We start from the raw sequence: 19,351 nt of genomic DNA, 5'->3' as shown, positions 1-19,351 counted from the left end.
GAAAGATTTAATTAGTTTCTTTTTAATATATGCAGTAGATTCCCTGTAAATCAAAAGGAATCGGGAGGGAAAAGCTTGATGGAAAATGAGAAAGGAAGAATCTGCATTTACAACCTGTTTGTAGGTTTAATTTATTTTGACGTGTTTGCTGCAATTTCTTAATTAAGCATGCTAAAATTTAGACTGAAGTTTACAACCCCTCTGAGATGAAAATAACTGTCTCAGAGACTTTTATGTCTTGACAAATATAAATTTTCACAACTCAGCATAATCATTCAGCAGGTGCAGGAACTGAGTTGTTCTTTTTGTTTAAGAATATGACCTCCTGGGATAATCTTGGATCGGGATCATATTTAAAGGAAGTTTAGCAGGTGAACTGAAGCTTTGTTTAACCTGAGTTTCCCTTTTGAAACTGCTGATTATTGCTTAACAAGCAGTGATGTAATTTAAAACTTTGGACCCATTTGTTGTGGAATTTCTGCACATAGGCAGTTGCTTGCTTAAACCAAAACTGTAGGTTTTGTCTTTGCAGAGAGGCCTGATCATGAGTCATAAATATTAGCTGCAGGTGACTTATTACTGTTATCCTAAAAGAAAAGTGATGGCACTTTTTTTTAAAATTATGAGCCATAGTTATTTGACTGCCATATTTTTGTTTTGCATTCCTGATGGAAACTATTGACTTGCTTTTGCTAAATTTCTTGCAGGATCAGTAACATGCTCCTACTGAATCAACCATTCATTGAGTATATTCTATTCCACTCTCCTTTTGTCATCGTATTCTCCTTTGTGCTCATTGTACTTGTCCCAAACCCTCTCTTCTCCCCACCCCCCACCCCCATCATGCTGTCTGCTGCCTCTAGTTTGCAGTCAGTTGGTGGGTGAGAGTGTCTCTGTCATCTTGCTTTGTGGCTCTGTGCTTTTGCTTCCAACTGGAATCCATATCAGACACTTTGAAACGTTATTGTCCTGTCCTCCTGTGCTGTTCACTCTTGCCGCCCTGCCTCCTCTCCAAATCCTTTTCACAACCTTCTTCCCTTTCTTTCTATCCCTCTGATCACAAGCAAGCACAGGCAGCATACAAAATGATATTAAGATGCAGTTGATAGCACTGCCTTGAGCTAGTTTCGGGTTGCAACCACAAAAAAAAGTGTCAGCATGTGAATGAATTTGTTTAGCTTATTTTTTTTAGTAGATATTTATAGAGAAGGTGCAGAGGAGGGTTGCCAGGATGCTGTGTGGATTAGAGAGCAGAGAGGTGACTTGATAGAGGGGTACAAGAGTGGCATAGATCCAGTGGACAGCCAGAGACTTTTTCCCCAGTGGCAATATGAGGGGCCATAATCTTAAGATGATTGGAGGAAAGTATGGGGGGGGGGGGTAGTATGTCCGAGGTAGGATTTTTTTTTTAAAAACAGAGTGGTGGGTGTGTGGTACGTGCTTCCAGAAGTGGTGGTAGAAGCAGGTACATCGGGGATATTTAAGAAACACTTAGGCACATGGATGATAGAAAAATGGAGGGTTATGTGGGAGGGAAGGGTTAGATGGATTTCAGAGTTGTTTAAAAGGTCAACACAACATTGTGGGCTAAAGGCTTGTATTGTGCTGTAATGTTCTACATTCTCTGTTAGTAGATGATATTATACTCTACCGTGGCTATCGTGCTAGCGCAGTGGTTAGCGCGATGCTACTACAGCTTGCGACGTCAGAGCTCAGAGTTCAATTCCTTGGCAAGAGTTTGTACATCCTCTCCATGTGGGTTTTCTCTGGGTGCTCTGGTTTCCTCCCACAGTCCAAAGACATACCAACTAGGTTAACTGGTCATTGTAAATTGTTCCATGATTAGGTCAAGGTTAAATCGGGGTTGTCAAAAGATTGCAGGACAGTGCAACTCGAAGGGCCAGAAGGGCCTACTTCGCACTATATTTTAAAATAAATAAATAACTACAAACGTAAATTATAGGCAGACTGAGCAGCCACCCTGAGACAAAGAACACCCTCTTGCTTCTGAGATTTGCAGTAATGGGGCCTCCAACTATTCACGAGTATGCACTTCACTTCATGCACTGTTGGTTCTACTGAACATGTTTTGAAAGTAATTGCAAACAAAAAACTTCACAAATGCCAACACTGACAAATCCTGAAGATGAGATGAGAATCATGAGGGAGCAAGTTAACATGAGCAGATTGTGTTGTCATTGCTTTAATCCTCAATTTGCGACGTATTTTATAAAAGATATGAATGGAATGATGTTGTCTACTTTAAGTTTGTCACCAGTTTGATATGTGGTTTAAAAATCAGCAAGTTAACAACTTAAGGTTACTTAAACAGTGTATGTGTTAATGTCAGCAAAAAAAAAACCAAAATGCTGCAGGAAATGAGCAGGTCAGCCAGCATCCATGGAGGAAAATGGACAGTTGATATTTTAAAACAAGACTCTTAATCTGAACCAAACAGCGACTTTCCATTTCCCTCCACAGACGTTGTGAGAACCTCCAACAATCTGTTTTATTTTTTTGCTCCAGATTCCAACATCTGCAGTCTCTCGTGTCTCCTAGATGTTAATGTAAGTCATTGCCCGGTTAACAGAACATTTGTTTCAGAGAGTGTAGTATCCAGGTTTAAATTCTGCTCCAGAGACTTGAGCACAATAGTCTAGAATGACAGATTCAGGAGTTCACGTTAAATCAAGCCCCAGCCTGTAGTCTGACATTTTTAACAGATTCCACAACAGAATTTTGAAATGTACTATGGTATTCCTCCAATCATTATTACCAAAATGAGATGGAGTAGCTGATTATTATGATATTGGGAACTTGCTGTATGCAGATTTGTTCCGCCATGTTCACTAGTCTATTAGTGAGTACACTCAAAGAAGTGCTGTTTTTGTGTGAAGTTCTTCAGGAGATCCCATGAGACAAACGGTAGATGTAATTCTTTCAAGCAAAGATAACAGATTAGGTGTAAAATATGCTATCCATGGAAATAAGGCAGAGGCTGTTGGCAAACACTTCAACGTTTGCTTGCTGGTTTATATCTGAAACGCTCTGATTACTGGAAGAACTACAAGAAGTTACACCTGGATAACAGTTGACCTCTCATGTTTGGAAAAGCCAAGCTAAAAGTAGTGTGTGGCACAGCTGATGAAAATAACCTTCAAGTCCTACTAATACATATGTGCGCACATGCCTTGACCCAAAACATCAACTATTTCTTCCCCTTCATAGATGCTACCTGACCTGCTGAGTTCCTCCAATATTTTGTGTGTTGCTCTGGATTTCCAGCATCTGTAGAATCTCTTGTGTTTACAATCCTGGTTCTGCTGTCTATGTTTAAGTTTCATAATTCATGTTGGAATAACTAAAAGCAGAACTTACAATTAGTGGCACAATATCATAGTGGTTAGCACTTTACAGTGCCAGCTGTACAAATGGGGTTCAGTTCCTGCCATTGTCTGTAAGGAGTTTGTACATTCACACTGTGACCGTGTGGGTTTCCTCTGGGTGAGCCGATTTCCTCCCACATTTCAAAGACATTTGGCTTAGGGATGGTAAATTGTGGGCATATGTTGGTGCCAAAAGCACAGCGACACTTGTAGAATTGGAGCAGTCAGTGCAGGGTGTCGGAAATTCGGTGCTCTCTGGAATGAGTTTCTGTTTCCGTGAACTGCATGGGTTTCCGGTGGGTGCTCCAGTTTCCTCCCACAGTCCAAAGACATACTGGTTAGTAGGTTAATTGTAAATTGTTCTGTGATTAGGCTAGGGACAAATCAGTGGGTTGCTGGCAATGTGGCTCGAAGTCTGCGCTGTATCTCTAAATAAACAAAAATTCTTCTCTCCCCACCCCACTTCACAGATGCTGCTCAACCTGCTTGGTCCATTCAGCAGATTGTTTGTTGTAGCAAATTCCTGCATCTGCAGTCTCCTGTGTCTCTACCTTTCAAATTGGCTGTTCCAAAAGTGAGAGGTCAACCGTTGTCCAGGAATAGCATCTCAGACAGCATTTTAATAGCAATGTGTGATGTATAAACTGGGAAGTTAACACTGTTGGGCTTAGAAGTGGTGAAATCCGGTGATCAGATTACCCATTGAAATTTATCATCTGCTCTTGGTCTAGAACCCTAAATGGTTATCTTTTCACTCGAGTGCTAAGGATGGGCCAGCGTCCACTGGAAAGTATTTCTGGAAGCGAAGGCAAAAGGGCTTGTATGATCATTGCCATTGTAAAATGGTCCATAGCTATCCTGTAAATGATGATGCTGAATATTAAATATGCAATTGTGTAATGTATACATCACATTTCCACAGTTTAAATGTTGATGCTATCCTTATAGTCATGTAAAAGTGTTGATAGTGTAAAACCATATTGCACTCTTTGTAGGAAATAGTGGCTACAGTAGGGTTACACATGCCATAAATCACAGAACAGTATTTAACAATCATCTCTATTGCTCATATGTTTTCCATTAGTCCTGTGGAATATATGATTAGTTGTGACCCAAGATGAGGAATTAAACATAAAAAATATTTTTATGGATTATTATTTACAGCTTCTCTTGGCGATGTCTTGGTGAATTTTAAATTTGATGTTGCATGTGTAGAAGGATTTGCGTACCTTTTGAGTTGCCCAACTCTCTCACCTGTGGGTATCTGGTCACAGGTCTTGGATGATCTGACTATTCGATGAGGAAAGGCGGGTACAAGTGGGAAGTTACCTTGTAATTGCTACAATTGTTGTTCAGTCTCAAAGCAGCTACATGGCTTTCGACTTCATTACTCTACACACCTGCCCTTCTGTTCAGCACTGTAAACCACCTCGTGTTTAAAAAATGAAGAAAGTGTTCTTCCATCCTGAAGAAGAGTTCTTGCACTGTCACTTCAGCAGCGATATGTCATCTGCAAAGTCATCGTGCTCTCGGCGAAGGCAGCGGATACAGCGCCACTGAAACACCATCAGGCACAGGGGCAGCATGAAGAGAGCACAAATGGCTGCCATCACATACGCAATTGTCATCAGTGTTGACTCATCTGTCTGTGGAATGTTGTAGCCACAGTCCTCCATGTTTGTACTGAAGAAGGGACCCTCCACGGTGGCTGAACGGAACTCATCGTGCACTGCAAGCAAAAGTTAGGGAAAAGGTTAGCCTCCATGCAGGATGTTTGTCCTGTAATCCTTTGCTTAGTCTACTGAACTGTATGCCTCTTTACATTGATGGTTTTTAGATTCCTCTATGGGTTCGACCCTCACTCTGGGCATTGGAAATTTCAGGGTATGTGATCTTGTAATCTGCAGCTCCACAACCTAAAGGTAACAACACTCCTGTAAACTCTGACTCCTTGATTACACCACAAGTTAATTACTATTTTCAGCTGTCTGCTCTCCCTCTCCCACACGCACACGTACACTCTCACACAAATGCACACACACTCTCTCACACACACACACACACACACACACACACACACTTCTCACTCTCTCTCTCTCTCTCCCTCCTGCCCCTCCCTCCCTCTCCTACTCTACATGCCCTCTACCCCATCCACTCTCTCAATATTGCGCTCTCTCAGGGAAAATCATCACTATGGCATCTATCCCATCATGTTCAGTGTGAATTTTGTACATTACAATGAGATTACCTAACTGTCTGTTTAATTGCTCCTTGTTGGACTTTGCCTCTCTGTATAATCAATCTAGTGAACCCTACTCATGTTGCTTCAAGTACCTTTGGAGCAATGAAACAAATGTTACTGTGGCTTTCTATGCAAGGAGACATCTGCTGTCTAAAGGCCTCAGATCGGAAAGGTTAACCAGGTTTCTCTTTCCACACATGCTGCCTGATCTGCCGTGTATTTCCTGCATGTTTGATTTTATTTCAGGTCTCCAGCTTTTACTTGCACCAGTCTCGCTGTAACCCTCATGCTGGCCACGGTAGGTGCTATCTGAAAATGAATAAATGTAATTTCATTGAATCGTATTTAATTCTTTTTGCTTCTGGCTTCTTCCTCCTTCGTTTCGGCACGGACTAGAAGGGCCGAGATGGCCTGTTTCCGTGCTGTAATTGTTATATGGTTATATGTGGTTTCAAGACATGATGAGGGTCCTCAGCCCAAAAACATTGACTGTTTATTGCTCTCCACAGATGCTGCCTGACCTGCTGAGTTCCTCCAGCATTTTGTGTGTTGCTCTGGGTTTCCAGCATCTACACAATCTCTTGTGTTTAATTCTTATTGCTTTCATTTTAGTACTGATTCTGCATTAGATTTCTGAATGAACAATGAACCCATTTACATTATCTCACTATTTTTTTGCCCTCTGTTTAGTTGAATGTCTATACATATTGTAATTTATAATGTATTACAAGGTACTATTTCCACAAAACAAATCTCATGACATATTTCAGTGATATGAAACCTGATTCAGATATTTTTCTAAATGGTAGAGAATACTGGTCCCTCATGATAGGAAGGATGTGGAAGCTTTAGAGAAGGTGCAGAGGAGATTTACCAGGATGATACTAGATGAGAGAGCATATCTTAGGAGGAAAGATGAGTGAGCTAGCGCTTTTCTCTCTGAACCAACCACGGATGAGAGATTATTTGACAGAGGTGTTTAAGAACAACAACCATTGCACTTCAGAGTTACATGTTTGTTGCAACAAGCTGTAAAGTACAGGGCTGCCCTTAAACCTTTGTTCTTTACCACCCCTTACTGTATCATCATCATTGGGGACGGGAGAGGTTCTGGAGGATTGGAGGGTTGTGGATGTCGTTCCCTTATTCAAGAAAGGGAGTAGGGATAGCCCAGGAAATTATAGACCAGTGAGTCTTACTTCAGTGGTTGGTAAATTGATGGAGAAGATCCTGAGAGGCAGGATTTATGAACATTTGGAGAGGTATAATATGATTAGGAATAGTCAGCATGGCTTTGTCAAAGGCAGGTTGTGCCTTCCGAGCCTGATTGAATTTTTTTGAGAATGTGACTAAACACATTGATGAAAGTAGAGCAGTAGATGTAGTGTATATGGATTTCAGCAAAGCATTTGATAAGGTACCTCATGCAAGGCTTATTGAGAAAGTAAGGAGGCATGGGATCCAAGGGGACCTTACTTTGTGGATCCATAATTGGCTTGCTCACAGAAGGCAAAGAGTAGCTGTAGACAGATCATATTCTGCATAGAGTTCGGTTACCAGTGGTGTGTCTCGGGGATCTGTTTTGGGACCCCTACTCTTTGTGATTTTTATAAATGACCTGAATGAGGAAGTGGAGGGATGGGTTAGTAAATTTGCTGATGACACAAAGGTTGGAGGTGTTGTGGATACTGTTGAGGACTGTCAGAGGTTACAGTGGGACATTGATAGGGTGCAAAACTGGGCTGAGAAGAGGCAGATGGAGTTCATAGAAACATAGAAACTAGGTGCAGGAGTAGGCCATTCGGCCCTTTGAGCCTGCACCGCCATTCGGTATGATCATGGCTGATCATCCAACTCAGAACACTGTACCTGCCTTCTCTCCATACCCCCTGATCCCTTTAGCCACAAGGGCCATATCTAATTCCCTCTTAAATATAGCCAATGAACTGGCCTCAACTGTTTCCTGTGGCAGAGAATTCCACAGATTCACCACTCTCTGTGTGAAGAAGTTTTTCCTCATCTTGGTCCTAAAAGGCTTCCCCTTTATCCTTAAACTGTGACTCCTCGTTCTGGACTTCCCCAACATCGGGAACAATCTTCCTGCATCTAGCCTGTCCAATCCCTTTAGAATTTTATACATTTCAATAAGATCCCCCCCCTCAATCTTCTAAATTCCAGAGAGTACAAGCCTAGTTGATCCAGTCTTTCATCATATGAAAGTCCTGCCATCCCAGGAATCAATCTGGTCAACCTTCTTTGTACTCCCTCTATGGCAAGAATGTCTTTCCTCAGATTAGGGGACCAAAACTGCACACAATACTCCAGGTATGGTCTCACCAAGGCCTTGTACAACTGCAGTAGTACCTCCCTGCTCCTGTACTCGAATCCTCTCGCTATAAATGCCAGCATACCATTCGCCTTTTTCACCGCCTGCTGTACCTGCATGCCCACTTTCAATGACTGGTGTATAATGACACCCAGGTCTCGTTACACCTCCCCTTTTCCTAATCGGCCACCATTCAGATAATAATCTGTTTTCCTGTTCTTGCCACCAAAGTGAATACCCTCACATTTATCCACATTAAATTGCATCTGCCATGAATTTGCCCACTCACCTAACCTATCCAAGTCACCCTGCATCCTCTTAGCATCCTCCTCACAGCTAACACTGCCACCCAGCTTCGTGTCATCCGCAAACTTGGAGATGCTGCATTTAATTCCCTCATCCAAGTCATTAATATATATTGTAAACAACTGGGGTCTCAGCACTGAGCCTTGCGGTACCCCACTAGTCACCGCCTGCCATTCTGAAAAGGTCCCGTTTATTCCCACTCTTTGCTTCCTGTCTGCCAATCCATTCTCTATCCACATCAATACCTTACCCCCAATACCGTGTGCTTTAAGTTTGCACACTAATCTCCTGTGTGGGACCTTGTCAAAAGCCTTTAGAAAATCCAAATATACCACATCCACTGGTTCTCCCCTATCCACTCTACTAGTTACATCCTCAAAAAATTCTATGAGATTTGTCAGACATGATTTTCCTTTCACAAATTTCACCACTTTCCAAATGTGCTGTTATCACATCTTTGATAACTGACTCTAGCATTTTCCCCACGACCGATGTCAGGCTCACCGGTCTATAATTCCCCGGTTTCTCTCTCCCTCCTTTTTTAAAAAGTGGGGTTACATTAGCCACCCTCCAATCCTCAGGAACTAGTCCAGAATCTAAAGAGTTTTGAAAAATTATCACTAATGCATCCACTATTTCTTGGGCTACTTCCTTAAGCACTCTGGGATGCAGACCATCTAGCCCTGGGGATTTATCTGCCTTTAATCCCTTCAATTTACCTAACACCACTTCCCTACTAACATGTATTTCCCTCATATAACCCATATAAGTGTGAGGTGGTTCATTTTGGTAGGTCAAATATGATGGCAGAATATAGTCTTAAGGGTAAGGCTCTTGGCAATATGGAGGATCAGAGGGATCTTGGGGTCTGAGTCCATAGGACACTCAAAGCTGCTGCGCAGGTTGACTCCGTGGTTAAGAAGGCATACGGTGTATTGGCCTTCGTCAATCATGGGATTGAGTTTAAGAGTTGAGAGGTAATGTTGCAGCTATATAGGACCCTGGTCAGACCCCACTTGGAGTACTGTGCTCAATTCTGGTCACCTCACTACAGGAAGGATGTGGAAACTATAGAAAGGGTGCAGAGGAGATTTACAAGGATGTTGCCTGGATTGGGGAGCATGCCTTACGAGAATAGATTGAGTGAACTTGGCCTTTTCTCCTTGGAGTGACGGAGGATGAGAGGTGACCTGATAGAGGTGTATAAGATGATGAGAGACATTGATTGTGTGGATAGTCAGAGGCTTTTTCCCAGGACTGAAATGGCTAGTATGAGAGGGCACAGGTTTAAGGTACTTACTTACTTTATACCTTATTGTCACCAAACAATTGATACTAGAACGTACAATCATCACAGTGATATTTGATTCTGTGATTCCCACTCCCTGGAGTACAAATATTAAAAATAGTAAAACAGTTAGTAAATATTAAAAAAATTTAAATTATAAATCATAAATAGAAAATAGAAAAATTAAGGTAGTGCAAAAAAACCGAGAGGCAGGTCCGGATATTTGGAGGGTACGGCCCAGATCCGGGTCAGGATCCGTTCAGCAGTCTTATCACAGTTGGAAAGAAGCTGTTCCCAAATCTGGCCGTACGAGTCTTCAAGCTCCTGAGCCTTCTCCCGGTGGGAAGAGGGACGAAAAGTGTGCTGGCTGGGTGGGTTGTGTCCTTGATTATCCTGGCAGCACTGCTCCGACAGCGTGCGGTGTAAAATGAGTCCAAGGATGGAAGATTGGTTTGTGTGATGTGCTGTGTTCACGATCTTCTGCAGCTTCTTTCGGTCTTGGACAGGACAGCTTCCATACCAGTTTGTGATGCACCCTAGAAGAATGCTTTCTACAGTGCATCTATAAAAATTAGTGAGGGTTTTAGGGGACAGGCCAAATTTCTTTAGTTTTCTCAGGAAGTAAAGGCGCTGGTGGGCCTTCTTGGCAGTGGACTCTGCTTGGTTGGACCAAGTCAGGTCATTTGTGATGTTGACCCCGAGGAACTTAAAGCTTTTGACCTGTTCCACTTGCGCACCACCGATGTAAATTGGGTCGTGCGGTCCGCTACTCTTTCTGAAGCCAACAACCAATTCCTTCGTCTTGCTGACGTTAAGGGATAGGTTATTGTCTTCACAGCATGCCACCAGGTTCTTAATTTCCTCTCTTTACTCAAACTCATCATTACCCGAGATACAGCCTACAATTGTTGTGTCATCAGCAAACATATATATTGAGTTTGATGGAAACTTGGCTACACAATCATGGGTGTACAGAGAGTACAGCAGGGGGCTGAGTACACAGCCTTGTGGGGCACCGGTGTTCAGAGTGATTGTAGAGGAGAGCTTGTCCCCTATTTTTACAGCCTGGGTCCTGTCTGTGAGGAAGTTGAAGATCCAGCTGCAGATCTAAGTGCTAAGGCCCAGGTTCCGGAGCTTAGGAATCAGTTTATTTGGAATGATGGTATTAAAGGCAGAGCTGTAGTCAATGAAGAGGAGCCTTACGTATGCATGTTCTAAGGAGGAATGTAGGGCCAGAGAGAAGTAGGTACAGAGGAGATGTCAGGGGTAAGTTTTTTACGCAGAGAGTGGTGAGTGCGTGGAATGGGCTGCCGGCGACGGTGGTGGAAACAGATACAATAGGGTCTTTTAAGAGACTCCTGGATGGGTACATGGAGCTTAGAAAAATAGAGGGCTATGGGTAACCTGAGGTAATTTCTAAGTTAAGGACATGTTTGGCACAGCATTTTGGGCCAAAGGGCCTGTATTGTGCTGTAGGTTTTCTATGTTTCTAAATAAATCCGCAGTCTGACAGGAATTCCTGAACCTTGAGTGATACTGTAATTAACTTTTCTGTGTCACTGCTGCCTTTGGCATGTGACTGCAGTCATTTTTTGATGCTACACAGAAATTCAGTAGAAACTCAATAAAGCCAAAAGTAGCAGCACTTAGAGTCTGCAATTGCAGGAAACAGAAGAGATTCTGCAGATGCTGGAGGAACTCAGCAGGTCAGGCAGCATCTATGGAAATGAATAAACAGTCAACATTTCAGGCTGAGACCTTTCATCAGTACACCAGTTTCTCCTCATCTCCGTCCTAAGTCTTGGGCAATGACCCTAGTTCTAGTCTCACTTACCAATGGAAACAACTTTCCTACTTCTATCTTATCTATCCCTTTCAAAATTTTGCATGTTTCTCTAAGATCCCCTCTCATTCTTCTGAGTTCCAGAGAGTATAGTCCCAGGCGACTCAATCTCTCCTCATAGGTTAACCCCTTCATCCCTGGAATCAACCTGGTGAACCTCCTCTGCACTGCCTCCAAAGCCAGTATTTCCTTCCTCAAGTAAGGAGACCAGAACTGCACACAGTACTCCAGGTGCGGCCTCACCAGTACCCTGTATAGTTGCAGCATGACCTCCCTGCTCTTGAATTCAATCCCTCGAGCAATAAAGGCCAACATTCTGTTTTCTGCCTTAATAACCTGTCGTACCTGCAAGCCAACTTTTTGCGATTCATGCACAAGCACTCCCAAGTCCCTCTGCACAACAGTATGCTGCATTCTTTCACCATTTAAATAATAATCTGCTCTTCTATTATTCCTTCCAAATGGATGATCTCGCATTTACCAATGTTGTATTCCACCTGCCAGACCTTGGCCCACTCACTTAACCTATCTATATCCCTCTGCAGACTCTCCACATCCTCTGTACAATTTGCTTTTCCACTCAGTTTAGTGTCAGCAGAAAATTTTGCTACGCTACACTCAGTCCCCTCTTCCAAATCATCAATGTAAATGGTAAACAGCTGCGGGCCCAGCACCAACCCCTGCGGCACCCCACTCACCACAGACTGCCAACCAGAGAAACACCCATTTATACCAACTCTCTGCCTTCTATTGGTTAACCAATCCACTATCCATGCCAATACACTTCCTCTGACTCCATGCATCCGTATCTTATTTATAAGTCTCCTGTGCGGCACCTCATCGAACGCCTTCTGGAAATCCACCTGTTCCCCTCTATCCACTGCACGCATTACATTCTCAAAGAACTCCAGTAAGTTTGTCAAACAAGACCTGCCCTTTCTGAATCCATGCTGCGTCTGTCTAATGGAACCACTCCTTTCTAAACGTTTTGCTGTTTCTTCCTTAATGACAGCTTCAAGCATTTTCCCGACTACAGATGTTAAGCTAACTGGCCTATAGTTGCCCGTCTTTTGCCTACATCCTTTTTTTATAAAGTGGCGTGACATTTGCTGTCTTCCAATCTGCTGGGACCTGCCCAGAGTCCAGAGAATTTTGATAAATGATTACCAACGTGTCAACTATAACCTCTGCCAATTCCCTCAGCACCCTGGGATGCATCCCATCAGGACCAGGGGACTTATCTACCTTCAGGCCCTCTTGTTTGCTCATCACTATCTCTTTAGTGACAGTGATTTCATCAAGGTCCTCACCTCCCATTTTGTCCATAACATTCTTCTTTGGCATATTAGTTGTGTCCTCCACCGTGAAGACCGACACAAAATAGTCGTTCAATGCCTCAGCCATTTCCTTATCACCCAAAATCAATTTCCCCTTCTCATCTTCCAAGGGACCCACGTTGATTTTAGCCACCCTCTTCCGCTTTATATATTTATAAAAACTTTTGCTATCTGTTTTTATATTTTGTGCTAATTTACTTTCATACTCTATCTTCCCTTTCCTTATTTCTTGTTTGATGGTTCTGGGCTTGTACTCACTGGAATTTGAGAATGAGCAGGAATCTCATTGAAACCAATAAAATACAGAAAGGCCTAGATAAAGTAGACGTATACTATAGTGGGGAGTCTAGGGCCAGAGGGCACAATCTCAGATTAGAAGGACGTCCCTTTAGAACAGAAATGAGAAGGAGTTTTCTTAGTCAGAGTGGTGAGTTCATTGCCACAGATGGCTGTGGAGACCAAATCATTTGGTATATTTAAAGTGGAGGTTGATAGGTATCAAAAGTTACAGGGAGAAGGCAGGAGAATGGGGGTGAGAATGATAATGAATCAGCCATTACGAGAATGCCGGCGCAGACTCTATGGACTGAATGGTCTAATTTTGCTCCAATGTTTTATGGTTGAAATCCTAACCTGTTGTTAGTTCAACAGGCCTGCAAGACATTTCAATATTTTCAGCTGCTCCTTATGTATACTGGTTGAAATCTAGTGCAATAAATTGGATTTCTAGTCGACAAGCTTGCAAGGTTTTGTAAAGCACAAAACTCAGGAAAGGGTAAATTTGCTAATACCTTTTGGTTTTTAAAGTAAGCGCTGTCTAGTGTCTGTATCATGCAAGACCAGATCCAATTAAACACAGAGTGAAGAATCAGAATTGGGCAGCAATATAGCCTCCTACTGAGGAAGTCAAGGATAGAGTTGCAGAGGGAGGTACAGAAGCCCAGGTTTTGAAGTTCCAATTGCCTTGACAAACTTCACTAATTACAAACTACTTTGACTTCTTCTTAACTCTGCCAGGGATGGTCTCAAGCTTGGCTTGTGAAAGGAGGAGGAGTGGGCATGAGGCTAGTAATCCATCCCAAAGCTACAGAAGTTACTAAGACCTCATCCCTGGGAGAGGAAGGATCTTTGATGCACTACATATGGGGACAACCTGAAATACTGGCCCAGGACAGAGGACTCTGGCGAGCTGCTGTTGATGGCCTATAACCCAATAGGGGTGATGGGCTTAAGTAAGCAAGTTTGACTTCTCCTTAAGCCTATCTATCCCTTTGAGGTTACCAATTTGTTTTAAGGCAGTTCCCAGTACTAGGAACCAAGTTGAGTTGATCCATTATGTTAGAATGAGAACAGGATTATGGGCAGGTGCAATGTTTTGCAACAGCGCTACCTGACATGATCTTGATCTTTTGCTGGGGTGAGGAGGACCTTCTGAAGGAAGGCAGACACCCTCTCAAGAACATGCGAAGCAAATACCAGTGACCCAGTCTCGTGTTGTGCTGAGTCAGAACAGTAATTGGTCATTTTTATGAATGTTGTATTCGGCCTGTGATGAGAAACAGGTCACGTAAGGCAAATAAATAGGATTCATCACACTCACCATGACAGGTGCTAACCGCAAATCCAATGCGCTTTCGGGCACGGTCGAAGACTACGTAAAAGCCCTCCATGATGACGGCCCCCATCACGGTTCCTGTGGTGGACTGGGAGATGGCAAACTTGTAGCAGTCATCCTGGGAGGTGGCCACGTCTTCGACTGGACGTAGATATTGCTAAATGAAGAAATCAATCAGATGCATTCCACTGAGCAGAAGAAATAAAAGCAGAGGTAGTCAGTCGCATTGAGGCTGCTCTGTCATTCGCTACGATCAGGGCTGATCTTGTACCCAAATGTTTTTTTCCTGCACTATCCCCATATCTTGATTCTCTTAAGTGCACAGAAATCTCTCCATCTGTTTGAATGGGTTCCATGGCCTCATGGATAGAAAATTCAAAAGGTTCTCCACCCACTTAGTGAAGCCTAAATGGCTCACTCTTCATTCTCAATCTATGTCCCCTCATCTTAGACTCCTTAGTCATGGGAAACATTTTCCTGCTCTAGTCTGTTAAGCTCCTTAAGAATTTTGTATTTTTCAATGAAATCGCCTCTCATTCAGGAATAGGTGCCTGAAGAGACACACCAGACCTTTTAGAAACATCTTCCCCTTCTGCTGTCAGATTTCTGAAAGGGCAATAAACAGTACCTCACTAATTTTGATTTCTTTTTGTAATGTATAGCATTTTTATATATTGTACTGTGCTGCTGTAAAACAATCTCATGACTGACTTCACAGGGAATCAGGTTTAATTTCACTGAAAGCTTTAACATAGAAACATAGAAAATAGGTGCAGGAGTAGGCCATTCAGCCCTTCGAGCCTGCACCGCCATTTATTATGATCATGGCTGATCATCCAACTCAGAACCCTGTACCTGCCTTCTCTCCATACCCCCTGATCCCTTTAGCTACAGGGGCCATATCTAACTCCCTCTTAAATATAGCCAATGAACTGGCCTGAACTGTTTCCTGTGGCAGAGAATTCCACAGATTCACCACTCTCTGTGTGAAGAAGTTTTTCCTAATCTCGGTCCTAAAAGGCTTCCCCTCTATCCTCAAACTGTGGCCCCTCGTTCTGGACTTCCCCAACATCGGGAACAATCTTCCTGCATCTAGCCTGTCCAATCCCTTTAGGATCTTATACGTTTCAATCAGATTCCCCCCTCAATCTTCTAAATTCCAACGAGTACAAGCCCAGTTCATCCAGTCTTTCTTCAAATGAAAGCCCTGCCATCCCAGGAATCAATCTGGTGAACCTTCTTTGTACTCCCTCTATGGCAAGGATGTCTTTCCTCAGATTAGGCGACCAAAACTGCACACAATACTCCAGGTGTGGTCTCACCAAGGCCTTGTACAACTGCAGTAGTACCTCCCTGCTCCTGTACTCGAATCCTCTTGCTATGAATGCCAGCATACCATTTGCCTGCTGTACCTGTATGCCCACTTTCAATGACTGGTGTACAATGACACCCAGGTCTCGTTGCACCTCCTCTTTACCTAACCGGCCACCATTCAGATAATAATCTGTTTTCCTATTTTTGCCACCAAAGTGGATAACTTCACATTTATCCACATTAAATTGCATCTGCCATGAATTTGCCCACTCACCCAACCTATCCAAGTCACCCTGCATCCTCCTCACAGCTAACACTGCCGCCCAGCTTCGTGTCATCCGCAAACTTGGAGATGCTGCATTTAATTCCCTCATCCAAGTCATTAATATATATTGTAAACAACTGGGGTCCCAGCACTGAGCCTTGCGGTACCCCACTAGTCACTGCCTACCATTCTGAAAAGGTCCCGTTTATTCCCACTCTTTGCTTCCTGTCTGCTAACCAATTCTCTATCCACATCAATACCTTACCCCCAATACCGTGTGCTTTAAGTTTGCACACTAATCTCCTGTGTGGAACCTTGTCAAAAGCCTTTTGAAAATCCAAATATACCACATCCACTGGTTCTCCCCTATCCACTCTACTAGTTACATCCCCAAAAAATTCTGAGATTCGTCAGACATGATTTTCCTTTCACAAATCCATGCTGACTTTGTCCGATGATTTCGCCGCTTTCCAAATGTGCTGTTATCACATCCTTGATAACTGACTCCAGCATTTTCCCCACCACCGACGTTAGGCTAACCGGTCTATAATTCCCCAGTTTCTCTCTCCCTCCTTTTTTAAAAAGTGTGGTTACATTAGCCACCCTCCAATCCTCAGGAACTAGTCCAGAATCTGAAGAGTTTTGAAAAATTATCACTAATGCATCCACTATTTCTTGGGCTACTTCCTTAAGCACTCTGGGATGCAGACCATCTGGCCCTTTAGAGAGGGTGCAGAAGCTATTTAACAGGATGCTGCCTGGATTAGAGAGCATGTCTTGAGGAAATTTTGAGCAGTCTATGGCATTTCTTTCTGTAGTGGAACAGGGTGTGAGGTGACTTGATAGAGGTGTACAAAATGAAAACAAGCAGAGATCGAGTGGACAGCCAGAAACTTTTTCCCAAGTGGAAATGGCTAATATGATGGAGCATAATTTTAAGGCAATTAGAGGAAAGTATAGGGGGGAGGGATCTCAGAGGTAAGGTTTTACAGAACTGTGGGTGCATGGAACAAACTGCCAGTGATGCTGGTAGAGCCAAATACAGTAGGGACATTTAAGAGACTTTTTCTGCAGGGATTGGTCCCTACATGACTCCCTTGTCCATTTGTCCCTTCCCAGTGATCTCCCTCCTGGAACTTACCCTTGTAAGCAGAACAAGTGCTACACCTGCCCCTACACTTCCTCCCTCATTACCATTCAGGGTCCTAAGCAGTCCTTCCAAATGAAGTGACACTTCACCTGTGAGTCTGTTGTACTGTATCTGGTGCTCCTAGTGTGGCCTCCTGTACATTGGTGAAACCCAACAGAGATTGGGAGACCGCTTTGCCAAGCACCTACACTCCATCCGCCAGATAAAGCAAGTTCTCCTGCTGGCCACCCATTTCAATTCTACTACCCATCCCCATTCCAGTATGTCAGCCCACGGCCTCCTCTACTGACGCGATGAGGCCTCAATCAGGTTGAAGGAGCAACTACTTATATTCTGTTTGGGTAGCCTCTAACCTGATGGCATGAATATTAATTTCTTGAACTTCCAGCAATGCACCCCCCCCCCCCAACTCCTTCACCATTCCCCAATACAATCCCTTTTCCTTCTCTCACCTTATCTCCTTACCTGCCAATCACCTCCCCCTGGTGCTCCTCGCTCTTTTCTTTCTTGCATGGCCTTCTGTCCTCTCCTATCACACCCCCCCTCACTCTAGCCCTTTATCTCTTTCACCGATCAACTTCCCAGCTCTTTACTTCACCCCACACCTCCCGGTTTCACCTAACACCTTGTGTTTCTTCCCCCTTTCCCCCTCCACCTTCTTACCCTGACTCCTCATCTTTTTTTTTTCCTGATGAAGGGTCTTGGCCCGAAATGTTGACTATACTCTTTTCCATAGATGCTGCTTGGCATGCTGAGTTCCTCCAGCATTTTGCCTGTGTTGGTTGACAAAATACTGAAGTATGGTCTTTTGAGATTTCTTCACTCTTGTATTCACATTATCCTGTATAAAGATTAATGTACCGTTTCCCCATTAATGACTTGTACCTACCAATGTGCTCTAAGTGCGTCGTGTACAAGCTCTACTCAGCTTCTGATCACCTAACTGACAATCTGCTTTTCTGTTTTGTGTGCCAACACAGATAACCTCACACTTTGCTATACTATATAACATCTACTAATAACTTGGTCACTCACTTAGCTTGTCCATAACCCCTTGAAGCCTCGATACATCATGTCCTCACAATTCCATTTACTGTATGCAACCCTCTAGATGTGGCCTAACCAGAGCTTTATAAAGTTGCAATGTAACCTCTTCACTTTTGAACTCAGTGCCTCAACTAATAAAAGCAAGCATTCCATCGGTCTTCTTGACCAACTTATTGACCTGTGTAGCCACTTTCAAGGAGCTATGAACTTAGATCCCAAGATCTCTCTGCTATATTGAAGAAACAGCCTCTGATTCAAATAGATTTAGCTGAGATCAGTTCTAATTCTTCCAAGCTACTCTGTGTAAAAATCCAAGCTGCTTCTATCACACTTGAAAGGACAACTCCTCTGTCTGGCTATCAATCTTTCAATTCTGTTCCATTTCTTTGCTTCATTACTCAAAAGAAGACACATCCTTATGAAGGCTGATTTATGAAAAAGCAAAGTAGAGGATAAATGAGAAGAAAGAGCAGAGAGAAGGCTGGATTAATGGTTCCAATTCTGGCATTGAGACTAGGTATATACACTCAGTGGCCATTTCATTAGGTATACCTGCTCGTTAATGCAAATATCTGATCAGCCAATCATGTGGCAGCAACTCAATGCATAAAAGCATGCAGACATGGTCAAGAGGTTCAGTTGTTGTTCAGACCAAACAACAAAATGGGGAAGAAATGTGATCTGAGTGACTTTGACCATGGAAAGATTGTTGGTGCCAGATGGGGTGGTTTGAGTATCTCAGAAATTTCTGATCTCCTGGGATTTTCACACACAACAGTCTCTAGAGTTTACAGAGAATGGTGTGAGAAACAAAAAAAAATCTAGTGAGTGGCAGCTCTGTGAGTGAAAGTACCTTGTTAATGAGAGAGGTCAGAGGAAAGTGGCCAGACTGGGAAGTGACAGCAACTCAAATAACCATGCGTAACAACAGTGGTGTACAGGAGAGCAACTCTGAATGAACAACACATCAAACCTTGAAGTGGATGGGTTACAGCAGCAGAAGACCATGAACATACACTCAGTGGCCATTTTATTAGGTACAGGAGGTAGATAATGACATGGCCACTGAGTGTATGTCAGATGCAGAAACGTTAACTCTTACTCTTAGTGAAGATGCTGCCTGATATGGCAAACAGTTCTAATATTCTTCTCTTTTTATTTCATTTTGCTAGAATTAATTGGTACAGTCTATTAATGAAACCTGGCTTTCTTCCAAGATAGTTTATCACTAT

The 19,351-nt window shown here is 43.1% G+C and overlaps 1 protein-coding gene across 3 annotated transcripts in view; it reads right to left on the bottom strand.

Moving 5' to 3' along the window:
- Positions 1-811: 811 nt before the first annotated feature.
- The window catches only part of LOC140212745 (beta-secretase 1), a 187,669-nt gene continuing 169,129 nt past the window's right edge, over positions 812-19,351 (bottom strand). For all 3 annotated transcript variants that reach the window (XM_072283898.1, XM_072283897.1, XM_072283899.1), the window contains 2 exons: positions 14,329-14,500; positions 812-5,115 (listed from right to left, as the gene is read on the bottom strand). In XM_072283898.1, coding sequence (XP_072139999.1) covers positions 4,874-5,115; positions 14,329-14,500 — 414 coding nt within the window. In that variant the 3' untranslated portion in view covers positions 812-4,873. The remainder of the gene's footprint in view (positions 5,116-14,328; positions 14,501-19,351) is intronic.

The sequence above is a fragment of the Mobula birostris genome, chromosome 20 (genome assembly GCF_030028105.1).
Source record: "Mobula birostris isolate sMobBir1 chromosome 20, sMobBir1.hap1, whole genome shotgun sequence".
In the NCBI taxonomy this organism is placed as follows: domain Eukaryota; kingdom Metazoa; phylum Chordata; class Chondrichthyes; order Myliobatiformes; family Myliobatidae; genus Mobula; species Mobula birostris.
The sequence above is the reverse complement of the archived record's forward strand: the minus strand, read 5'-3'. Positions and strand labels throughout refer to the sequence as shown.